Below are 23,760 nucleotides of genomic sequence, written 5' to 3'. Positions count from 1 at the left end.
TGTAATATATAAGATGCACAGTAGTTTGATATGCTTACCTAATTAATTAATGAATCAATATTAATTTTACATGTGTAGGGCATTTTATAGAGCAATCACTGACCATAATAAAGAATCTGCCATATGAATGCATCTATGTGACTTTCCTGCAGCAATGCAAAAACAGGTGGTCATTAGTGTCATTGATAAAGAGAAGGCCATTAGCAGAATAATACCAGACTATAATAGCAAAAAGATGGGATGAATTTATTCCGGCAACTGCTAGGGAAAGCTATATGACATATATTTAATGCTCTTAATCAGTATATCAGAATTATTACATTAAGATGGATAGGAAAGATGGAATGACTGTTTCCTGTGTTAACACATTTAAGATAGGAGTGAGAACACTGAAAATATATTTATCTCATCTAAACTTCCAAGTTTTTATGGCTATGATTTCTTCTCTCTCATTTTCGTTGTACCAATAGGAGGAATTGGACTGCTATGGTCCAGGTGCCTCCACCAAAATGGTGAATTGCTAGTGAGGAGGAGTAAAAAAAGGAGACAGGGTAGAGAGAAAACTGGAAAGAAAAAAAAGGGCAAGGCAGATAAAAGGAAATGAAGAGAAAGGCAATGAAACTGAGTAAAATGACCAAAAAAGAGAATACATTACTTCCATTACTATCCACTATCTTTCTCTCTTAGTACTATCTCAGCTCCAAATCAAGAGAGACTAATGGCCCCAACTAGGTCTTTAAATGAAGTAATGTGTATCATCTTTTGGAGTTAGAGATCCTGGGTCCACCACATATTATAGAACTCTCAAATGTGTGCCCAAATGTCAAGGTAAATAGGAATTGAAATCCAACACCTGAAGGGCTGTAGGCTTCCTGTGACATTGCTTATCAGTACTGTTCTGTTCTGAGCGTTGGTAAGGCATTGAGACGAGACAGGAGTAACAACAGTTGCTTCTTTATTCAATCTTCAACAGAACAACACAAAATGGCACGGATCCCTTTTATACCTTTCGGCAGGGAACAGTGTCAACCAATAAATGCAACGTATTTTTCCCACCTTGCGCATGCGCAATAGGCTGGAGACAGCCTGTCTGGCCCGGGCAGACTCGTGGTCTGCCTGGGACTCTCTGCAGCTTTCTGTACCTGCTGTGTCAATCACAGCCCAGGACATAACAAGTACCATACCATTTCTTATTTTTGCTTCGTTCTTACTGTTATAGTAGAAATCAATGATTCATCTGTTGATAGGTTCATGCTCCCACGTCCATTCCTTTGCTAAAACCAGTATATATATCAACCACCCCAACGGGGTGGGGTCCCAATGAGTTGGCCCCAATGAGTTGGCCCAACTTCTATAATTCTCTTTATGGAGAATAGTAGATTAGGATATACATGATTGTACATCATTGTTACCACTATTTTTCCTAACTCCTCTTTTTGCAAATTGGAGACCCCTAGCTGCACCATGGGAAAAAGTAGAAAACCATATTCACTTTTACAAGATAGTCCACTTAATCTTATTAATATTGAATATGTTTGAATAGCACGTTTGGCCTCAGATAAGCTTGTCACATATTTGAAAATCTATGCTTAATAGAGATTATTTTTCCTCAGCTACAAGAAGAGTCCTATAACAATGACTTTTATATAAATTTACAGCAAAAAAAAAGATAAAGCAAAAAAAGTAAACGCTTACAGACATGCTTGACTCTTTAGCACTATTAAAATGCATTAATTCAAAAATAGACTTTGCTATACAGCCAAAGAAGTTAGATTTTCTCAGGCCAGCATATCATCCATATTCAGATATTATTCAATAAGTGATTTATAATGTTATGTGTCATTCAGCCAATGTATTCATACAGTGCTATGCAAAGGCATCAAACTATATGGTAATAAAAATAAAATAGAACTATATTGCCCAAAATGGTTGATAGCTGGGCTTCAGCAATGGAGAAGAATTAAAGGTCATAGCTGCCATCTTGAATTTTTTGACATTCATCCAGTCAAGGAACAATTATTAGCAACAATTTAAGAACATTTGAAATTCGAATTCACATTCGAAAATCAGAAACATTTGAAATATTTTAAATCAGTAAGTATTCATAAAAGTGTTACAGTTCTCACACATACACATATATGTATATGCATACACATATGTAATCTTAATGGGACATTAATAGATAGTGCCATATACAAAGTGGAAAATCAAATGAAAGGCTATTTTATTAAATCATAGGTATCAGAGGAACATCCTTTAGTTTTCTTTTGGTACATAAATCTAGAATTCTGTAATTCAGTTTCTCAAAGTGTGGTCTAAGGACCCCTGGGGTCCCCCCAAAATGTTCTCAGTAATCTACGAAATCAGATTTGCCAGTCTATATTGAAAAAGAATACAAAATTAAAATTCCATTAAATAACTGTGAGAAGTGGTAGTGACAGAAAATGTTAGCTATTCATTTTATATAGCAAGTTTTTTCCTGACCTTAACTAGGCCATAGGATATTCGAACAATATGTGTTCTCTTGACTAAGATAAAAAAATGCATTTGATATAATTACCTGATCTGTTCAAAGAGTTCATTTTAATATAATGAACTTTATGACATATGCTAGATTCACTCATCTGATACAACTCAGTTTACGCTTTTGGCAACTGTCTCTTGATTTACTGCAATGTGCAAGCATGACTAATAAATAAGAAGTGCAAGATGTTGTAATATTTTTCCAAAATATACGTAACTATACACTAATGAAATCTTCAACTTTCATGCATTCTCAAAAGCTTTTTGGGATCCCTACTTGCAATGTTATCAAACCAAGCCATCAATAGAACATAACAACTGCCTTGAGCTCACATGAGCTGTGCTTCCTCTCTGATTAAGGCCAAATCAAGCTCTACAGCAGGGGTCTTCAAACTTGGCCTTTTTATGATTTGTGGACTTCAACTCCCAGAATTCCTCAGCCAGGCACACTGGCTGAGAATTCTGGGAGTTGAAGTCCACAAGTCATAAAAGGGCCAAGTTTGAAGACCCCTGCTCTACAGTATTGCTTTTCAAAGTTGTATGAGAGGGTCCCACCAATTTCTATCTTTCCCACAAACATTTCTTGTGTTTTAAATTATATCTACAACAGAACTATATAACTCCTGCCTGTCGATCTGCATAAAGGGAGTAAGTCTCAGTTTATGGGCATTTTCCAGCATTGGCTGCAACTGGAATGAGGGAAAATAGTAGCTGTTTTGTTCAGAAAAAAAAATGGCATTAAGAAGAGATGTAACCTTGTGCGTATATGTGTATGCATATGTCAAGATGTGATTTATTATATATACAGTCTATGTACAGTCAGGCTTCAACAGAAAATAAAATGTCTAGTTTTCCATGTCTGCATATTTGCCACATACCGGTAGTTAATAAAAATATCTGTCTACTTCAAGGAAAAAAAAATTGAAATACGGCATTGCCAAACCACCACAAGACACTGTTATAAATCTGGATTTATAAATTTTTATAAATATGGGTTACTAAGTACCCATAATACATTGCATATTTAATAGACTGTAATTGAAAAGCGGGCATTTAGAAATATACAATTAATTTAAATTGTAATGTTTTGATATTGATGAGATATTGTAATGATTGAGTCATGTGATTTAGTTAAATGTGACCTTTAAAATAATGATTATTGCCATTTATGTTTTTATAGGTTTACAGATGTTAAAATATTAATTTCAATGTATTGCAGCTTGCGAATGCAATATATTATATTAAGCTGCCATCATAAATATTAATTAGCGAGCTCCAATCTTGGTCAGTCACTGGGACCAAGAGGTTTTGTCTTCTGAGCTTTAGGACTGTTGTTGGAACCCATCCTCAGGGAATTTCTTTCTGGCAAAGTGTGTTAATTAGCAAGTTAATTAATTAGCAAGCTACTTTGAATTAAGTGAAATTTACTTTTGAACAGATATGTATAAGATGTATAGAAACGTACTGGGAGCTCAGCCATAAACAATGATTATTCAGCGATTGAACAAATACTTCCAATTAAAATCATGATTTTTTAAAATTATACTTGGCTGAAACTACACAAAAGCAGGAAACAGGAAATCAGAGGTGTGGCCTATGGTCAGGAAAGGTATGCAGTATCACATATCATGTTTAAATGCTTCATAAGTGGATCCAGGATCTTGACACTAAGGGCATTTTTGCCCTATCCTTCCTTGCTATCAATAGTTGGCCTTGAAAAGCAAAAGAAAAATGTGGAGGCGTAGAAGACTTATGGTATGTAAATATGATATTGGGCACTGCATAGCAACATTACTGATCATGGCATAGATTTTTAAGTCATTTATTTTAATTTTCAGGGTTGGTGCTTGTTGGTGCTTAGTCTTATTATGAGACAGCTTTACGTCTTGATTTGGTATGGGCTTTTTGATATTTGCACTTGAAAAGGGGTTCATTGGTGTGTTAACAAATCTTTCCTTCCCACCAATCTATTTTCTTGCAACTTATCTATGTGTGTCTGGGGGAGGGGCAAGTAATGAAATATGTGTTAAGATATAAGCTTCACCCTTTTGCTATTATATGGTGAAGTTGAATGTGCAAATAGAACTTGCATCATGACATTATGACTCAGTTAATCATTCCGATGAAACCTTGTAGACATTGTTGAACTTACCTACAATTGTTGTTGTTGTTAATTGCGAAGTCATGTCCGACCCATCGCAACCCCATGGACAACGTTCTTCCAGGTCTTCCTGTCCTCTACCATCTTCTGGAGTCCATTTAAGTTCACTTACCTACAATAGATGGAATTAATGACTTGTAGTCTTAACTTTCAGCTTTATAACTCAAACAATAAATGCAAGTAAGATGTTTGTTCGTCATAGCAGTGGGACATACCATGACAGCCAATCTTTGGGATACCTAGAATGGTAACCTCTTTGTATTCAAAACTTCAAAACTTCTGAATCTCCTACAGCAACTCTTCAGAACACAGTTCTACCCCTGGCTTCTTGAGTATATAATTAGTTAGGTAATATTGTACCAGGTGAGTACAGTTGATCCCGTTAGATCACATTTCACAAAGATCACTACAGAAAGAATTCAGTGACTTTCTTCTGCCATGTAGAATCCATCTGCAAATTAAAACTGCTCATTTCAAACTTGAGGCTTTGTTCCTTGTACCTCTTTGCTGTTCATTAAAGCAGCCCCTTTTTTATCCCTAGGCTTCTGAACTGAAAAAAGATGTAACTGATTTAAGTTTTTTTAATTTCAATGAATTGATACCACCATAATGGAAATGATCTCTGTGATGAATGCAAGCTAGGTATCACCATCATGATCGCTGGGTGTTAATAGAAAAGGGTAAATTGTAATTAAAATTCAAGCAACTCCTGTGGACTACATAACTAAGTTTGTGCAATTTTCTTTGCAACAAAGTAGAAATGAACCAATCTGTTAGTTGCTTCAAGACACATTAATATTATTAGGGCAGTAGTTTTCACGAACAAAGGAAATTTGGTGTCCCAATAAAGTTGCTCAATTTGGAAGATGCTACTAAATTCTATCTCTACTTTTTCAGATAGACTAATCAAGTATCTGTGGAGATTCTCAGTCATCCAGGTCATACTGGTAGTTGTCTCAAAAGTGCTTTTTCAAAAGGCAACCAGACTGTTTTTTAAGAACAAGTTTCGTTTCTCATCCAAGAAACTTCATCAGTTGTAGGGGGGGGGGGTTAGAAATGGAAGAAAAGGTACTGACAATTGAGACTGGATGGTGGGGGGATGGGATGGATGAATAGATTCCAATTGGATAGTGTGTGTGGTGGGGAATGGAAGGATTGCATTTCTTTGCAGTCATCTGGTCCATTAGCACTCTCTTCGAGAGCTTTGAGGCCACTTGGTGGTTTGTCTTTGCCCTCAGTGTGCAATTGGTTGTGGAATCTTCTTGGCACTACTGTGCTGCAGACTGGAGATAGGTGGTGTCTTATCTCCCCCCCTCTGTTGAGAGAGGGCTGCTCAATGTTAACATAAATGGCCTCTTTGACACTTCTTTCAAACCAATGATCTTCTCTGTCCAGAATGTGGGACTTTGCTGTTTTCAAGAGTGACCTTTGTCTTTCAAATGCAGAAGGACCACTGAATCTTGTCCTGATGGGTTTGATTTCCTATGTTATGCCATGTACTTGTGAAGGAGTTTTGTTGTACCAATGTACAGATCTGCACGTCTCAGTGCATTGTATTGCATATATCACATTGGTCCGTTTGTGTCTGGGTGTTTTATTCTTGGGGTGGACAAGCTTCTGCCTTAGTGTATTCTTGGGATTAAAGTGTACATGTATGTATGTTGGCTGAAAATTCTTCTGAGCTTTTCAGATATTCCTGCAATGTATGGAATGATAACGTTTTTATGTTTGTTGTTCTTTTCTTTATCTGTAATGGAGGAGCTCCTGCTGGATCTTTTCCTGGATCTGATGAAGGCCCAGTTAGGATACCCCCCCTCCCTCCAGTAGGAACCTATCCTTCCATCCTCCCACCATCCAGTCTCAACTGTCAATACCTATCCTTCCATCTCTCCCCCCTCCCCATTGTAACTGATATTTCTTAGATGAGAAATGAAACATTTTGTTTTTCCTCAAAAAACAGTCGGATTGCTTTTTGAAAAAGCACTTTTGAAATAGGCTAACCAAGATTTACTATCCTCTTCTTTCAAGTTAGCATGGAAACTTTTCTGAACTTTCTGGAAAGCTATTGTGGTTTCCCTTCCCATTACTAAGCAGGCTACTTAAGAAGGTAAAGTTGGCCAGGTGCATAACTATCAGCTGTGAACTCCAAATGGCTGTGCCTGCCTATTCAACTTTGCCATCTTTGGCTTCTTAGCAGCTTTCTTCTGATTTGGAAAGAGAAACTTGGAAAAGATAAGAAGCAAGAGAATCTGTCATTTGGATTCCTGTGCAATTTTGTAGGGGGGGGGGGAGGATGCTCGTTCAAGAAAGTAGTTTTGTTTGGCAGCCTCCAAAGCAATCCGCAGCCCCCTCAGGACATGCAAGTTCACGCCAAGGAAGCATCCACCTAAATTGGAAGCAGCGTGGGGGCGGGAGAGAGGCGAAGCTTCCAGAAAAGAAAGCCAAAAGGTAAGGAGTGGAAAGGTCAAGAGAACCAGGACTATTGCGCAAAGGCAAACTCTTTGCCTCCCTTTCTCTCACGCAAGTCTCTCACGCAGCAGACCTCGTGACTATGGAGTTTTCCGAAAGGTAACATGAATTACTCGGTCAAGCACAGCTTTTAATTCTGCTTTAACCGCGGCTGGACCCTTTAAAAAAATGAGAGAAAGGTGTGGGCGAGCCTGTCTGCTTGCCGCAACCCGTTTCTACCACCTAACGGTACAGACACAGATACACAGAAAAGTTCTCTCAAAATCTGGCCGCCGCCACCGGGCGTCCGGCAAGAGGAAAGGGCGCAGGCGCGCGAGGGACAAAGGCGCTCCGCGCCCCACAACTCAACTTCCCTCGGCCAGCTGTTCTCGCCGCTCCGTAACTGTCGCCTCGAGAGGAGGAGCCAAGGGGAGGAGTGCGGCCGTGGGCTGGGAAGTGCTACGTGTCTACTCAGCCCTTAATACCTACTACCCCCTTTCCCTCGCAGCCTTTCAGCTGCCGCTCAGTTCAGCAGGAGTCAGCCGCCGGACACCGCTTTTCCTCCCTCCCTTGTTGCTGCTGGCTTCTTCCTTCTGCCTTTGCTCCCTCTTCCACGCTGCTCGTGTCCGTAGCCAAGGAAACCGACGCCGCCACCATGTCCGAGATCAAAAAGCAAAGGGTGGTAGGTACCGCCTCGCCAAGTTTTGCCTCTGCGCTCGCCGGCCCACCGGAGTGCTCCCCGCGCCGAGCGGGCGCCCCGGCGTTATATCCACACAACCCTCCCGCGCGCTCACCCACGCAGACCGATCATCATCCTCGTTTCTCCAACTGCTGCCTGATTGGCTGCTGCCTGGGCTGTCTCTCCCGCATCTCCAGCCCGGGCAGCAGCAGCAGGTTGGTGGATGCCAACCTGGGCGCGCCGCTCGAGCAACCAGCTTTCTCTACCAGCTTCTCGGTGGGACTTTGCCGCTAGGAAAAATTGGCACTTGGGGCCCGCGGGAGTCCGGGAAAGGGTCGGATTTGCTGGTGGGATTGAAGCGAGAGACGATGCCAGGGATGGAGGAGAGTGATGTGACCTTTTGCAGGTTTCTTAGGGATGCAAAGCAGTCTCAGATCTGCTGTGGAATTCACGCATCTAAACAGACTTGCATTGAGCCTACCCAGTGATCATTCCAGACTAATTCTGCTTTTTGTTTTAGGGCAAAGGCTTTGACGCTGATAAAAGCCTTCAGCCCAGCCCTTGGATCCATTCCTTTGGGTATGTGCCAGTAAAAGGAAACTCTGCACTGGCCCTTCCATAACTCACTAGGATTTGGGCTAAGCCAGTCTTCCTGGTGATTCCAGATATGTTGGAGGTACACATGTGTAAAAGTCCCTAAGTAGATGGAAATTGTGAGCATCTGGAGATTGAACTTCCTGTTCCTTACTCTGCTTCTTCCTAGAGATATGAGAAGGACATGAACAGCAAGTTTTACCTCTTAGGGTAAAGGTTTCTGAAAATTTCTCTATCAGCTTCCTCTCAAGTAGTTACTTTTGGAAGTGTGTGTTTTCCAGCTTGCTTACATCAGTAGGATGTTTTAGTTCCTCTTATGCCATTGAATTCAGATATATTTCTTTTCCAAATCTCTCACACAGACGTGTGTGTGTGTGTGTGTGTGTGTGTGTGTGTGTGTGTGTGTGTGTGTGTGTGTGAGAGAGAGAGAGAGAGAGAGAGAGAGAGAGAGAGAGGGAGAGAGAGAGAGAGAGAGAACAGAGCTACTGCTTTGGATTAACTTTGTCCAGTGGAGCTATATACCCCCTAAAATGGAAATCATCAGTAATATTAATGCATCCATCCATTTGCTCTTCCATTCACATTGGCCTACACTTTTAAGCAAGCAGTAGTAGATACCTCTGAGTTTCCTTTATCTTTAACATGTATTTGATTTATTACATTTCTGTTTTGTCCTCCATCTCTGAGCTCAAAAGTTTTTTTTTTTTTTAAGAATAAAGAACAAAAGTGCTGGAATAAGTAAATAAATAGCAGCTGGTCAATCAGGAAGCCCCCATGCATGCTAGAATAAAGCAGTTTTCATGTCTCTCAGTGATCTCCTCTCCTTGAAGTCTCCAACAGGCACTTTAGCAGCTGATCTAGGAGCAGATTTACAGATTTGTTTTCATCTGCATTCTTTGTGGAATTCAGAGGATACGTAAGTAATGCATTCAGTCCCAGAGGCATGGCCTGTGGAAAGCTCCCTCTATTTTGTAGTGCTGTGGTTACTTAAATTAAAAGTACTCCGTATGTATTCAGTCATTATATTTACACACGACTGCACAGCACTTGTTGATTCATGTTCTTTCAGGACTAAGAAGCAATTTCTTTGCATTGCACTTGGAGTTTAACCTCTGCTTCCCCTTTAAGCCCTGTAAAATAAGACATAACAAAGTGCTGAGCTAGAAGTAAGAGAACATTTTAAAGCAAAAAAAAAAAAAAAAACCCAAAACAACTATTGCTTTTTGTATAATATTCTCTTAGTTTGCTTATTTTGTTTAGATTAAACTCGTATACACATTTGATAAAATAAGCAGAGTTCTGCTTATTACTGCTTTTTGTCCAGTAACTCAAGATGGTATAGCTGACTGCCCCAACCTCCAAATTTATCTCCCCAACAATTATTGGAGATTAGCTATACTGAGTAACAGTGCCCAGTCTCAATATTACCCCAGTGAATTTCTTGGCTGAGGCAGGATTTGATCCCAAGTCTTCTGAGCATTAGTTAAACATGTAATTTTGCATTTATGTGGGGAATAGAGAAAAAGAGTCCTTGGGGGTGAGGAAGAAAATACAAGCTCCATCCAAATCTCCATAATTATTCCTTATTATGGAGGGATAATTATTCTGTGTACTTCTTAGTGTTTTACTTCTTTGTGTTATGCTAACATTCACCCATTAATGGTTTGGTCCAGGGGTCTTCAAACTTGGCCCTTTTATGACTTATGGACTTCAACTCCGAGAATTCCTCAGCCAGGAATTCTGGGAGTTGAAGTCCACAAGTTATAAAAGGGCCAAGTTTGAAGTCCCCTGGTTTGGTCTTTGGATTTCTAATTGCCAGCAAAATCGGATGTTCAGCTTTCAAGAACAACTGTGTTATTAGTTTTTGTTATTATTGTAGTTTTTTTTAAATTAAGTATGGTTTGGCAATGGTTCAGTTATAAAAACAGGGTACAGGGAGATATGGTATTCTCATTAACATCCACAGAACATTGAGTAATGGTAGCCAGAATAACTGTTATCCCCAACAGATAATTAGAATTGAACCATGGCATAGAAATTGTTGCAAAAATCTCCCAGAGTCTAGTAGCATCTTCTAAAAAATTTTGCTAAGAGGCATAGGCCTCACGAAACAGCCTTAAATAAAATTTGTTAGTTGGAAAAGGTGCTCTTGGACTCTTCCTGATGTTTTGATACCAGAGTCTAACATGGTTCTCTCCTAGAAAGAGTGTTGCAGTGGTTAGAATAGCTTTAATAAAGCCCATTAAGATGACTTCAGTAAGTAACCCATTTAGACAAACAAGTACAAGTCAAAGAATAAAAAAGAGGCAACCATTGTAAAAAATTTTCACTAGTTTTAAACTAATTGTTTTTGCACTTGCCAGATGAAATTCTTGTGTTTTGGAGTCTTTCATGTATCCACCTGAAGAGAATATTTGTAGCTGAGAGTTGACCTCCAAGCTTGAGTGTTTTCTTCTAAGCATTTCATTTCCTAACTAAGATGCTCATTCCCAATCAGACAATGTGTTACCTAGTTGGGTAATGAAACACATGTAAGAAAACAACCAAGCTTGTAGAGCATCAAGAACTCTCTCATCTCTCTCATGCATATCCAGTCTCTCCTCCCTCCCTCTCTCTGTATCTGTCTGTCTCTTATCTAATCTATTTATTTATTTTGTATACTACATTTACTATTTTTACAAATAACTCCAAGTGGTGAACATATCCAACACATCTTCCCCATCTTATTTTCCCCACAACAACCCCATGAGGTAGCTTGGGTTGAGAGACAGTAACCGGCACAAGGTCACCCAGTTGGCTTTTGTGGCTAAAGCGGGACTTGAACTCATGATCTTCTGCTTTCTAACCTGATGTCTTGACCACTAGATCTGTCTGTCTATCTGACTATCACCTTATGATTGATTCACTCTGCCAGTATGTTACACTTACCAGTGAAGTAAAGTTGCATACAATGAAGTAAAGTACTGTGGCAACTCTGCCAGCACTCATCTTTGAGAAGTGCTTAAATTTTGCCTCCCTATAATCTGAATCATAGCTAACAAAAGTTTAAACCAGAAGCTGTAAGTAATCCATTTATCAAAATGTATATATTAGAAAGTGGAGGGAGAGAAGTGTAATACTATAAGGATCTAAGATCATTATCATCATTATCATCATCATCAGGAACCATGGTGGCACAGTGATTAGAATGTAGTATTGCAGGCTAACTCTGCACACTGCCAGGAGTTTGATTCCTTCCATCCTGGCAGGCTCAAGGTTGACTCAACCTTCCATTCTTCCAAGGTTGGTAAAATGAGGATCTGGATTGATGGGGGCAATATGCTGACTCTGTAAACCACTTAGAGAGGGCTATACAGTACCATGAAACAGTATATAAGTCTAAGTGCTGTTGTTATTGCTATTGCTGTCATCATCACAATCATCATCATCCAGAATGCCCTGTTGCATTCCTTAAATGACATCACTTCAGTTCATTGTCTTGTATGTCTTCTATCTTTGGTACAATGCATTATATAGTATTTGCATAGTCCTCTTTTCCTTCAGCATTATCATGGTTTGTTTAGAGTGAGCTTGCTCTAGCCTAAGAAGTGCCCTAATTGTATTAGCTTCCCTATTCATATTCAGTTTCATTGTTTCATTGATTGATATTGTAGGGTTAATGTGTTATGTATTTATCTGAGCCTTCTTACTTATGAAGACTCATACAAATACATTTACTATGTGCAGGATGGCCACCAAACTAGATTATGTTTATTTTTATTTATCTGATTTCTATTAGTCAGGAGGGTTGGAAATACAATTGAAATAATTAAACAAGAGAAATACATTAAGGGAAGCCACTGCCAAATGTATTAGAAAAATTCTTCAGTTTCATAAGAAAATTCTCTTCCTGCCCATTTAAAAGGGTGTTTTCAAAGTATTTGGGAGTCCGCCCCACCAGATTGGAGCTTTTAGAAAACATGAAGAAAAGATGCTTTTTCTTAGGAAACAGTGTTTGGTTTTGATGAGCCTATTGTGAAGATTCATGAACATACACTTTCAGATTTCACACAATTATTTGAAATTATGAATCTAAAATAAAAAAGATTTAATTCTATAAACCATATTTATCTTTATTCTGGATGCCATATTCACTGTGTGGGATGGTCAGAAAATGATGCATTCTCTTATAGCTAAATAGTATTTTCTTATAGTTAAATAATATAATTAAACAACAATCATTGTTTCATATGGTACATGTTTTAAAAAGATTTGATCTTAGATTATACATGCCCTATGCAAATTTTTAAACAGAGTTCCAAACGTTAGGCATGAAAATTGCTGAAAATATTATTTTGGGTGCAACATAATAAAAATTAAGTTCCATCAGTAATGTTTTGTGGTTTTTAATCCAATCCTTCCATAGAACAAAAATAGTTTGAAAATTACATTCCATCTTCCCTGGTGATCTGCATTACTTAGCAAACAATTTTAAGTGCTTCTGGATAAGGACCTTATTCAGGTAAACATAAATCAGCATATTTAAGTGCTATGAAAACAAAGCAATTTAAAACAGTTTAAATTTGGATTGGTTTCTAATTCAAATCAACATATTTTCTCTTGGGTATATTGATGGTTATTGACCAGGAAACTCTGTTGTTTAAAATGGGATTAACTTTCCTGCAAATACATGCGGTCTTCTAGACCCAATGGTAAAGAAATGTGTCTAAAGTTGGCCAGGTTTTATTATGCTACCATAATAATCTCTGAAGCTGACAACCTTGGATGAAAGAACAGTGGATTCAAATGAAGGTCTTGATCCATCAATGATTTTTGATGTTCTTTTGGGGCAAGGAAACAGAGTAACAGGTAGAAAGCAGCAACAGGAATAGAAACACAACGCAGAATAACAATCACAATAGAATATAATATGAATAAATACAGATCAGGGAAATAAGCATTGGGGACTAGAAATTTTGTTGAACTTATATTGGGAGCAAAAGCATAAGTATATCCTAAATTTTAAAATAAAGAATATGTGTCCAGACAAGAAAGGGAATAAGACCCAGGACAAGATGTAAATATACAGTACAAGAAGTTTGTTTGATTGTTGTCCCAGAAGAATAGTGCTCTGTTTCGTACAATATCAATTGGAAGGTTTCATTACTGTTCTGTTTTGTAGCCTCTCTTCATTAGACAGGCTCTTTGGTTAGAAATAAATCATTAGAGAAGGAATCTCTTGGGACTTACTGCTGTCAGAAGATGATAAATTGTGGTTACTTCATGCTATGTGCATTCATTGCACTGAGGTGTTTTAGGAAACCACAAGCTTTAATTCATTTAACCATTCATTTATTCAGGCCATTTTATTGTTAACAACATGATAGATCAAGTGAATATTTGATCACTGATTTTTGTAAGGTTTAAATTCTACTACATTGTGATTTTACATACACATAGGACTACCAGATTTGGACTGCAAAAAGTCAGGTGACCACTGGGTGGCAGCAAAAAGAGAAAGAAAACTCACTCTTTACTGCCATCTAGTGCTTAGGTAGATTTTGCAGCTCCTTCATACAGATTTTTAAAGTACCTATCCTAGACAAGGAAATATGGATATGCTTTCCCTTTTAGAGCCATTGTCCCAGATAAGAATATATTACAAAATTCATATCAAATAGTATTCAATGTAGGGATCTTTAATCACTATCTCGCAAATAGCTTCACAAAATGTTAACAGTGCTGCTTGTATTATAAATTCTGAATTATGGAGGAAATATATATCTGTATGTCCCTCCATGCATATAGGCATGCATATGGACAGGTATATACCTATATCTCTTTATAACCATTTTTTGTCTAGTCATCCAAAACTAAATTTTATTTGTCATACACAGCCTAGGCTGTTTGCATAGGTGTATTATAATAAAAACTTATCAAGGCTGTATAAAAACTAATTTATGCAATTCAAAGGTTAAACATATTGAGTTATTTCACAAAAGTAATAAAGCCGATTTATTGTTGGTAGTAGAATAGGTTGTATATAAGCTATTAGAACTCAGAAAAATGAATGCCCATCCCACTTTCAATTCAGATGCAAAATTATTAAAATAATAGAAATGGTTGTTTCTCCAAAGTTACTTTATTACATACAAGGAACTTATAATTTATTAACTTGCTTGTAAGATTATATCCTGAGCACTTGGAACACAACTCTCCAAGTCCTCAATATGACGTGCAAAACCTTTCAAAAAAATATAAAAGTTCTATGCAGACTAAGGTGGTTCAGCTTTATCTAGTTCTGCAAAAGGTGTGGACAGGCTTCAAACCTAGTTTTCTTGATCTTTAATCATGACACCACTTGAATTTGCGTAACCAATAGGAATTATGTTTCCTGCTGGGATTCTATATTTGTTTAGATTGTTTGGAAACAGGTCACTTTTTTAGGTTGCTAGAATTTCTTGTCTAGTATAGGAGTGAAACACTAAGGGAGTCAAGATTTAAAACTTAACTTCCATGTGAAAAATTTGAGTTCCAGATTGTATTGAGCAGACATCAAGCAGGGAACAAAGAATGCTTTTGTGTACTCCACACATTCTTATTATCCTAGCATCAATTTTTTTCTCTGGAGTGGAACAATTAATATTTGTTCCTTCCTCCTTTCTTCCTACCTATTTTAGTATGAATGGGGAAAGCTCAGGTAGCTAATGATTAGTGACAATGAGTAGGTGCAGGAAGCAGATAACTATCCCTAAACTTGGATTACTAGTTTTGTGTTTTGGAAAACCAGCCATACAATCCTTCATTCATGGGGAGGGGATAGATTATAGTAGAGAGTCACACAGATCAAAGTTAGACAGGTGAGGATGGTCAAGTAGGTATCCTGGCCTCATCTGATAGCCTTGTGTGGAAATTAAAAAAAATGCTTGGGTAATTCATATCTTATAGGCATGGGGGAAGAATTATAGTTGTCTGCTAAAATAATGTGAGTTGCAGATTCAAACTTGGTGCAATGAAGAAAAGTAATTTGGTAAAAGGGTGTGGGAAACCAAGGTCAATGAGAAAAGCTTGCAGAATGAAGATGTTGATGTTTTCTAGAGCAGTGGTTCTCAACCTGTGGGTCGGGACCCCATTTGGGGTCGAACGACCATTTCACGGGAGTCACCAAACAACGCAGTCCGCCATTTTTTTTCTCTTTTCCTTAGCTGTGCTACTCCCTTTTATTCTATTGGCTTTTGAAAGCCAATAGAATAGACTCTCTTGAATAGAGTCTAATTCTACTGGCTTTCAAAAGCCAATAGGAATTGTCCAGGCTGCCTCTGCCCTGCTGAGCCCACCAAAAGTCCCATTCTGCAAATGGTGCTGCACCAGTTGAGTAGTCCTCGACTTACGACCAGTTGAGTAGTCCTCGACTTATGACCGGTTGGGGGTCGCAGCATTAAAAAAGTTGAGAACCACTGTTCTAGAGTAACTGCATAATAATAGATATTTACATTTATCTCACAAGTAGCAGGTCAGTAGATGACTTATTATCAATATGGCTGGACAGAAGAGTCAGTGAGTTAGATTCAGCAAAAACATAAATTAGGATTTGGCTGGTCTTGTAAATGTTGGATGTATATATATATATATAGAAAACAAATCAATTTTCCTTCCTTTCAATTGCCTAAACTGGAAATAAGCTGGAAATAAATTAAATTTGTTTATTTATTATTTTAATGTTGCCAAGAAGAACAGGTTTGGTTTCAATTAAGATGGTCATTTTGGAGAAACCTTCCCCAATGTGATGTTTTCTGGAGATGATTTCAAATTTCTTGGTAACATTGGGCATTTGGAAATTAAAATACAATACATCTCAAAAGCAAAGTCAGACAAGGCTACTTGGGAAGCATCTCAAGATTTCTGTCCTTCCTCTAACATTTGCAACACCATATCTATGGCATTGAGCATTGCCCAATAATCAACAATATGAAGGGAGGGTTGAGAAACTACACCATTCTGAAATGGTATAGGGTTTCCTGCCTAAGCAGGGGGTTGGACTAGATGATCACCAAGGTCCCTTCCAACTTTATTATTATTATTATTATTAGTAGTAGTAGTAGTAGTAGTAGTATTGCCACGACATGCCATAAGCTGTGCCTTAAATTACAAAATAGAATGTGACCAGTTTTTAATTGTAGTGTCACATTTTCAGTACACAGAGAGTGTCACATTTCATTTCCTGTGTTTTTCTCATTAACAGCTGGTGAGGCAAACTAGGCTGAAAGTGCTTTGCTCACTGAGCTATGTGACTAAACAAAAATAAGAATCATAGTTTTGGGAATGTAAACCCAGATTCCTAAACACTTTTGGAACATTCATGTTCATTGTAGAATATTTTTTGTTTTATATCAGAGAGGTATACATGGAATAACAGACTTGATTGAATGCATGTTTCACCCAATTATGTAATGCTCTGTCCAAGTTCGGGCTAACAAAATATTTTATAGAAATTTGGGTCCAACCCATATGAAATTTCTCTTTTTCCACCCACATGGAATTCTAATTATGAATAATTCTAAAATTATGAACAATTCTTTTATTAACCATTGGTCTCTTTTTATAAATTTCCAATGGCCCACCTTTGAGAGACAGTTTGATGCAGTGGTTAAAGCATCAGACTAGAATCTAGAAAATTGTGAATTCTAGTCCTTCCTTGGGCACAAAGCCCATCGGAATGACCTTAGGTGAGCCATTTTTTTTCTCAGCTCTAGAAAGAAGTCGATAAGGACAAACCACTTCCAAAATCTTGACAAGAAAACTGTGGAGACTACTCTAGGCAGTCTCCAAGAGTCAGCACTAACACAAAGGTAAAAGAAAGAAAGCAAAGAGAGAGAGAGAAAAGAAAGAAAGGAAAGGAAAGGAAGGAAGGAAAGAGAAAGAAAGAGAAAGAAAGAAAGAAAGAAAGAAAGAAAGAAAGAAAGAAAGAAAGAAAGAAAGAAAGAAAGAAAGAAAGACCCACCTTGAAAACAAAGATCCATATTTCAGAGGAGCTTTCAAAACTAGAGCTAGGTGGTAAATTTAGGATTCTGTGTATCATCGAAAGTATATCTGATCTTCTGGATAGACTTTTTTTACCAGCCAGAGAAAAGTTTTGAAATAACTGTGGTAAACCATATATTTAACTAGAAACTGTGCCTCTGTTACCGTTTTATGGTTTACACAATTCAGGCATTCATACCTTGCTTTTTCCACTAGAATTTCTGTGTTGCAAGCCTCCTCTTTAATTCTTTTTTGATACTTCTTGAGGGTATTTTGAAGGGAGGATTGTAGTTTGCAGAGTTAACTAGTGAACATCCAGAAATGCCTTTTAAAATGTATTTTTTGGAATTGATATTTTAAAAGTAGACAATTACTCAATTGGATAATGTTCACAAGAAAAGATAGGTGGCAGCTATCTCCAATAGTATGTTTTTTTAGGTTACAAAGCCTTGCAAGGCATGAGTTAGGCTACTTTTGGAGGAACGATAACAATTCTGAAAATGAAAATGCTCAATACTCAGAAGAATGAGTAGCTCAGGTGAATAAGCTATGTTACAAAACATACAGTAGCACTGAAAGAATAAGTGTTGTAAGGACCCAAATGATACAACCTTGAGAAACGATGGCATTTCACATATTGCAATGTTGATTTGTGGAAAACTCCAATGCAATGTGTATGACAACCATGACCTGGATGACTGAGAATCTCCATAGACATCTCCCTCTGGTGATCAATCTCTTCGAGCAGGAGGCCAACCTTGGCCACTTTGTGTCTTGTGGACTCCAACTCCCAGAATTCCTCAGCCAGTCATACTGGCTGAAGAATTCTGGGAGTTAAAGTCCACAAGTTATTCTATTTTAACAGTTTAACAATTGAAGTAATTGACAAAGTCATAGTAAAGATATAGAAGCAGATTACTTATCTGTTGAGGAATTAACTCATGGAATCTGCAAAAAGTATCAATGTTTCATATACTTATGCTTATAGAAACCTATCTCTATCTAAAGGGAAAACGGGCCTCAGAATTAATCTCACTCCATTTAGTCTGATCCCTTTTTGCATCACAGTTTGTGGAAATCTTAGCCTCTCCCTTTAATACGATTCAGCAGTATTTCAGTAGTGTATTGTGTAGCAGTTAAAGTGCTGGGCCAGACAGAAAATTAATCCTTCCTTAACCATGAAAGTCGGCTGCATGTTTTTGAGCCAGTTACTCTTTTTCAGCCCAACCATTTTTTAGGGTTGTGGGGAAAATAACAGGCAAGAGCATTTACTCTCTGTTGAACCAAAAATAAAGATGGGGAGAAAATCTAACAGTAAACTAACTTGAGTCTGACTAGGATTCCTTGATTAATCAGGGTTTTGATACTAGCTGCAAATAATAAAATATTTAGGGTGCAGTTTGAAGGAACATTATAAAAAGTATAGCTGAGGGGGAAAAAATTATTGGGCAATGTTTTCACTGGGATCCATCAAAAGACCACCGAAGAGGATGAGCCTTTGAAAATTCTCTTCATCGGTACAAAAAGGTGGCTAGGAAAAAAATGACTGCAAATGTTTTAAAAATGGTCCAGAGACTCCACTCAAGATTATAAATTGCAGTTTAAAATGTCGGGCAATGGAGATTGTTGGTTCCCTCGCAGTGTGGGATTAAGAGGTTGGACTAATACAGAGGTCTTCAACTTGGCCCTTTTATGACTTGTGGACTTCAACTCCCAGAATTCCAGCTAGTGTGCCTTGGACTAGTAGAAAGGAGATTCAGGTTCTAGTCTACCTTAAGCCACAGAACGAATGAATAAAAATCCCCCTTCTCACCAATATGGGTGTTCTGTGTCTTCCTCAATCTCAAGTCCTCTACCAGAGATCTGGGAGTTTGAGAGTTCTCTGCAGCATCTTAGCTGTTCCTAGCACTGCACACTTCTGGACAGAGAGCTCTGATGTTGTTCCTGGGATCTGTTGGAATCACTCCTCCAGTTTAGGAGTCACAGCCCTGATTGCTCCTCTCACCATTGGGACCACTATGGCCTTTACTTCCCACCTATTCTCTAGTTCAGGGGTCCCCAGCCTATGGACCGTGGCCCAGTAGGTATTTGTGCATGCGCATGGATGCTAGCATCGCCGGCAGCATCATGCGGGAGCTAGCGGCCCGCTTGTAAATGTCTATGAGTGCCAGAGGGTGCGTGCAGCCTGCTTGTGCATGCATGCTGCCACCACTATTGTGTGTGTGCTGATTTGCGCATGCGGGGCAACACGTGTGCTCATTTCCCTGCTTCTCCCTTTCCTTCCAGGACGCCAAGCCGGAAAGGTTGGGAAGCTCTGCTCTAGTTCCTCCTTCAGGCCCTGGTACTTCCTCAGATTCTTATACTTCTTCTTCCTTATATTGCTGACACTTGGTGCTGCTACATTTATCATCACCACTGTCTTCTGGTCATTGTCTCCTATCATGATGTCTGGTTGATTGGCCAGTACCTGCCTGCCTGTCTGCATCTGGAAGTCCCACAGGATTATTGCTTTGTTATTCTCCACGACCTCCTATGGAATGGCCCAATTTGGACTTGAGCAGGTCTAGCCTGTACACTGTGCAGATGTTCCTATACAAAATGCTAGCTTCTTGGATGTGTCATTCGGGGCATATGTTCTTCCTACCTGCATCTTATACCCTGCCTCTATGTGTTGGATTGTTTCTGAGGCCTTTCTAGTTTGGTAAAGCCCTGCTTCTTTGGATCTGGTGCCTAATGCCTGTTCTTGTGCTTCTATGATCAGTGCCTCAGTGCCGTCTTTTAGTCCACCCACTTGTAAGATTTCCTAATGTCTGCCACCTCAGTTATCTGTTGATGATCATTTCCGTGCAGACTCTTGTTTTGCATGGCACTTCCTTTGCTTGATTTTCCTCCTATGTCTGCTGCTGCTTCATGCTTTTTCTCAGCAGCTCATCTTCAACTGCCATCTTACTGATGTACTCCTGCATGCTCTGGGTTTTATCCAGGACAGTGGCTTTGACACTCACTAGACCCCACTCATCCTCTTTCTGGCTGGTGTACATTTTCTGGACTTGGGGTGGAAACCTGTGTACATTGTGAGGAGCTTTTGGGTCTTCACATCATCAGCTTCCATGTTCTTCTTTGGCTAGCTCACTATGCCAGCAGGTATCTGATGACTGACAGGGCATAAATGTTTATGGGCTGATTCTTCCTACTCAGTTGGCTCTTCAGGACCTGTCTTGTACTTTGGTTGTACTTGGATGTTGCTGTCTTTCTTCTCATTGTGAATCTCATGTGGGATATCAAGATACTTATAACTGGTCTGTATGTCTGCTATGTGGGCCACTGATAGTTCCACTCCATCCTCTCTTGATTACCATCTGGCCATATTTCTTCAGTCCAAATGACATTCTTATGTTTTCACTGTAGATTTGTGCCAAGTGGATCAGTGAGTCAACGTTTTAGTCACTCTTTGCATACAGCTTACTGACGTCTATGTAGAGCAGTGGTCCCCAACCAGGGGCACCAGTGACCAGTTCCATGCTGAGAAGTTTTTCCACGGACTGGAGGGGGCATGGTTTTGTGTGCTGCCTGCATCCCGCGGATGGAGCTTTGTTGTTTGTACAGACTGGTTGCTGGCATGCCATGGTCCGGTACTGGTCCATGGACCGGGGTTGGAGACCCCTGATGTAGAGGAGGTGGCTGATAATAGTTACACTCTTGAAAATATATCTGTATCCACTTCTTGTGGGTTATATGGCGGAGGGGGTTCAAGTCTATGCAGAACACAGTAAGGACAGTGCATCACTTGGTATATGACCCATTTGAGAGCCAATTGTTTGAGCTGTCTTGAGTTGCTTCTATTGTTGTCTTCTATAATACCATATAGTTCTTGAGGAAGATCCTTAGTGTCCTGTTGACTTTGTATAGCTGTTGTTTATCTCTATGCTATCTATATACCACTCAAAAAAGACATTCAAAAAGCCCCCCCAAAACCCCCTCCTTGCCAGTAATCAATACCTGTATGAGCAAAGATTAACACCAACATTAGCACTAGACCAACAATCAAGAAGTAGACAATATCCTGATCAAGGAGCTTCCAGTGCAGACAAACAAGCTAACAGTAAGTAACAGCTTGATCAAGGAACCACCAAGACTTCTCTCATCAAGACTGAAAGGGCAAGCGTCTAATATATATAATAAGAGCAAACCCCCACAATGATGATGTTGCTTAGTTTGGTCTTCAAAAATACAACCAAGTTCAGAGAGAACCAAGGACCTCACAGTTTAATTCTAAACTACAAATATTCTCTTCTGTTGGTACATACATATACACATTTGCCTTCAAGTCAATGTTAACTCTTGGCGATTGCTTTGACACATCCCTGCAGTTTTCTTGGCAAGATTTCAGAAGTGGCTTACCCTTGTGTTCTTCCTAGGACTGAGAAAGAGTGAACAGTTGAAGGTCACCTAGCTGGCTTCGTGCTTAAGGCAGAACTAGAACACATAGTCTGCCGGTTTCTAGCTAGTGCTTTAACTAATACATCAAACTGATTCTTTAATAAAAATTAGTCATTGATAAAGTTGGTATCAAGCATCCAGAAATTTGTCCTAAATATTGCCAGTGTGTGAGACAGGGAAGTAAGAGAGAAACTGGCTGCATCTGAAATCTCTGTCTTGTTATGGATAAAACAGTAAACACATAATTAAACACGCACATACACTGTTTTCAAGTTATTGCAGATGTGAGACGAATGACATTACTCTTTCAAAGTCAGCTCAATTCCTTGAGAAAAAAATGTTTTTTTTTAAACGGGATTATTCCTAAAAAGTCTTTGCTAATTCAGACACTTAATTTGAATTAGCTAAATCAAACATTTAATTAACATGTAATTAATTAAGCAGTTAGAACATTCATTTTTTGTAATAAACAGCAAAACATATTACGATGAAGGGGAAGTTATTTATATATTTTTCTTTGCTATATTCTCATTTTTTATTTTTATATTCTCTTTTTTGCACTTTTTTATAATTGCATTGGGTTTTATTTGTATAATAGAAATGCTTAGAAGACTGAAATTATTAAATCACAACTGTACATTGCAATTTCACATGATGGAATTTTTGATGCCAAACCTATGAAGGCCATATTCCTAGTCATCTCACAACAGACTCCAGCTACAGTGAGACCACAGACAGAAGCTCTCCAGTTCATCACTGATCATTGAAAATTATAATGTTGTGTGTATATTTTGCCTGACTTAACAAGTGACACTTTCTTCTATGTTTTGCCAAAGCTTGGTGCATGACCTTTCACACATTATGATTTAGTATTATGTATGAACCAAGACATTGTGACTTGTTCAATAGCATGATTTAAAAATCTTGGCTTATTCTTTATATGTGACTGCAGTATATCTAATTGTGAAGCTTATTTAATGCTGATTTTGCTTGAGCACTGCACTTAAACATCCACAGCCTAAAAGTAGGAAGTTTATTTTTCCTAGTTTGCAAGAGTATAGTACCAGAAGAAAATACTTAACATAATGTCTTCCAAACAGATGGATAATCATAAAGACTGTTTTGTCTACTTTGAGTTAACATAGAGATAACAAAGATAATATTCTGTGATGGGTTATTCTTGGACAAAGGCGAATTGAGTTGAATCTCAGGCTTGTTTAAGGTAGTGAGGAAAAGAGGGAAAGGTTCATGGTTCCTTAGCAATACAGGGCATGCTTTGTGAGCACACTTGATTCTTGGCATTTCCAGATAGAAGAGGTGAATGCCTCAGTACTGAATAACATGGCAGTCCTGAACAAGTGCAATCAATAGAGTGACTGATTTAAGTGGTTTCTCCTGTTTCTTTGCCTACGTTTAAAAGACTCCTTCAACTCATACTCAGGCTCTGACTGGTCATGGAAGAAATGCCACATTCAACCCACTTCTCCTTTTTCTATAATAATCTAGAAACATGATCCTATTATAGAAACTTGTATTACTTTGTTTTGGCCTAAAGGGAGACTATGCAGATTCTTTCGGTGGGATATAAATGGGTATCTCTTTCTCCATCTTAGTATTTTTGCCTGCCTGTTTATTTCTTTTTCTTCAATTTATATTCCACCCAATAGCATAAGATTTGTGTGGATCCTCTATAAATATCATACCAATCATTTTCTGAATCATTGTAAAATAACAGTAATTAAAAGGGGGCTGTGAAAGAAATTCTACCAAACATCTATGCAGATTCTCAGTCAGATTATGGTTGTCCCAAAGGTGCTTTGGATAAGAAACCATTTGGTTTGCTGTCCAAAGGTGCTTTGGATAAAGCACCTTTGGACAGCAAACCAAATGGTTTCTTAGAACAATTTAGGAGCTG

At 38.5% G+C, this 23,760-nt stretch overlaps 1 protein-coding gene across 3 annotated transcripts in view; it reads left to right on the top strand.

Moving 5' to 3' along the window:
* Window positions 1-4,159: 4,159 nt before the first annotated feature.
* The window catches only part of PAPSS2 (3'-phosphoadenosine 5'-phosphosulfate synthase 2), a 66,031-nt gene continuing 46,430 nt past the window's right edge, over window positions 4,160-23,760 (top strand). The window contains exon 1 of one of the 3 annotated variants that reach the window (XM_039352006.1): window positions 4,160-4,278. In XM_039352006.1, coding sequence (XP_039207940.1) covers window positions 4,255-4,278 — 24 coding nt within the window. In that variant the 5' untranslated portion in view covers window positions 4,160-4,254. Of the gene's footprint in view, window positions 4,279-7,600; window positions 7,815-23,760 lie in introns of those variants that run through there. The other 2 variants (XM_039352005.1, XM_039352007.1) reach the window with 2 other exon arrangements.

The sequence above is a fragment of the Crotalus tigris genome, unplaced genomic scaffold, assembly GCF_016545835.1.
Source record: "Crotalus tigris isolate CLP2741 ecotype Arizona unplaced genomic scaffold, ASM1654583v1 scf7180000018396.560290, whole genome shotgun sequence".
NCBI classification, from domain to species: Eukaryota; Metazoa; Chordata; class Lepidosauria; order Squamata; family Viperidae; genus Crotalus; species Crotalus tigris.
The sequence above is the reverse complement of the archived record's forward strand: the minus strand, read 5'-3'. Positions and strand labels throughout refer to the sequence as shown.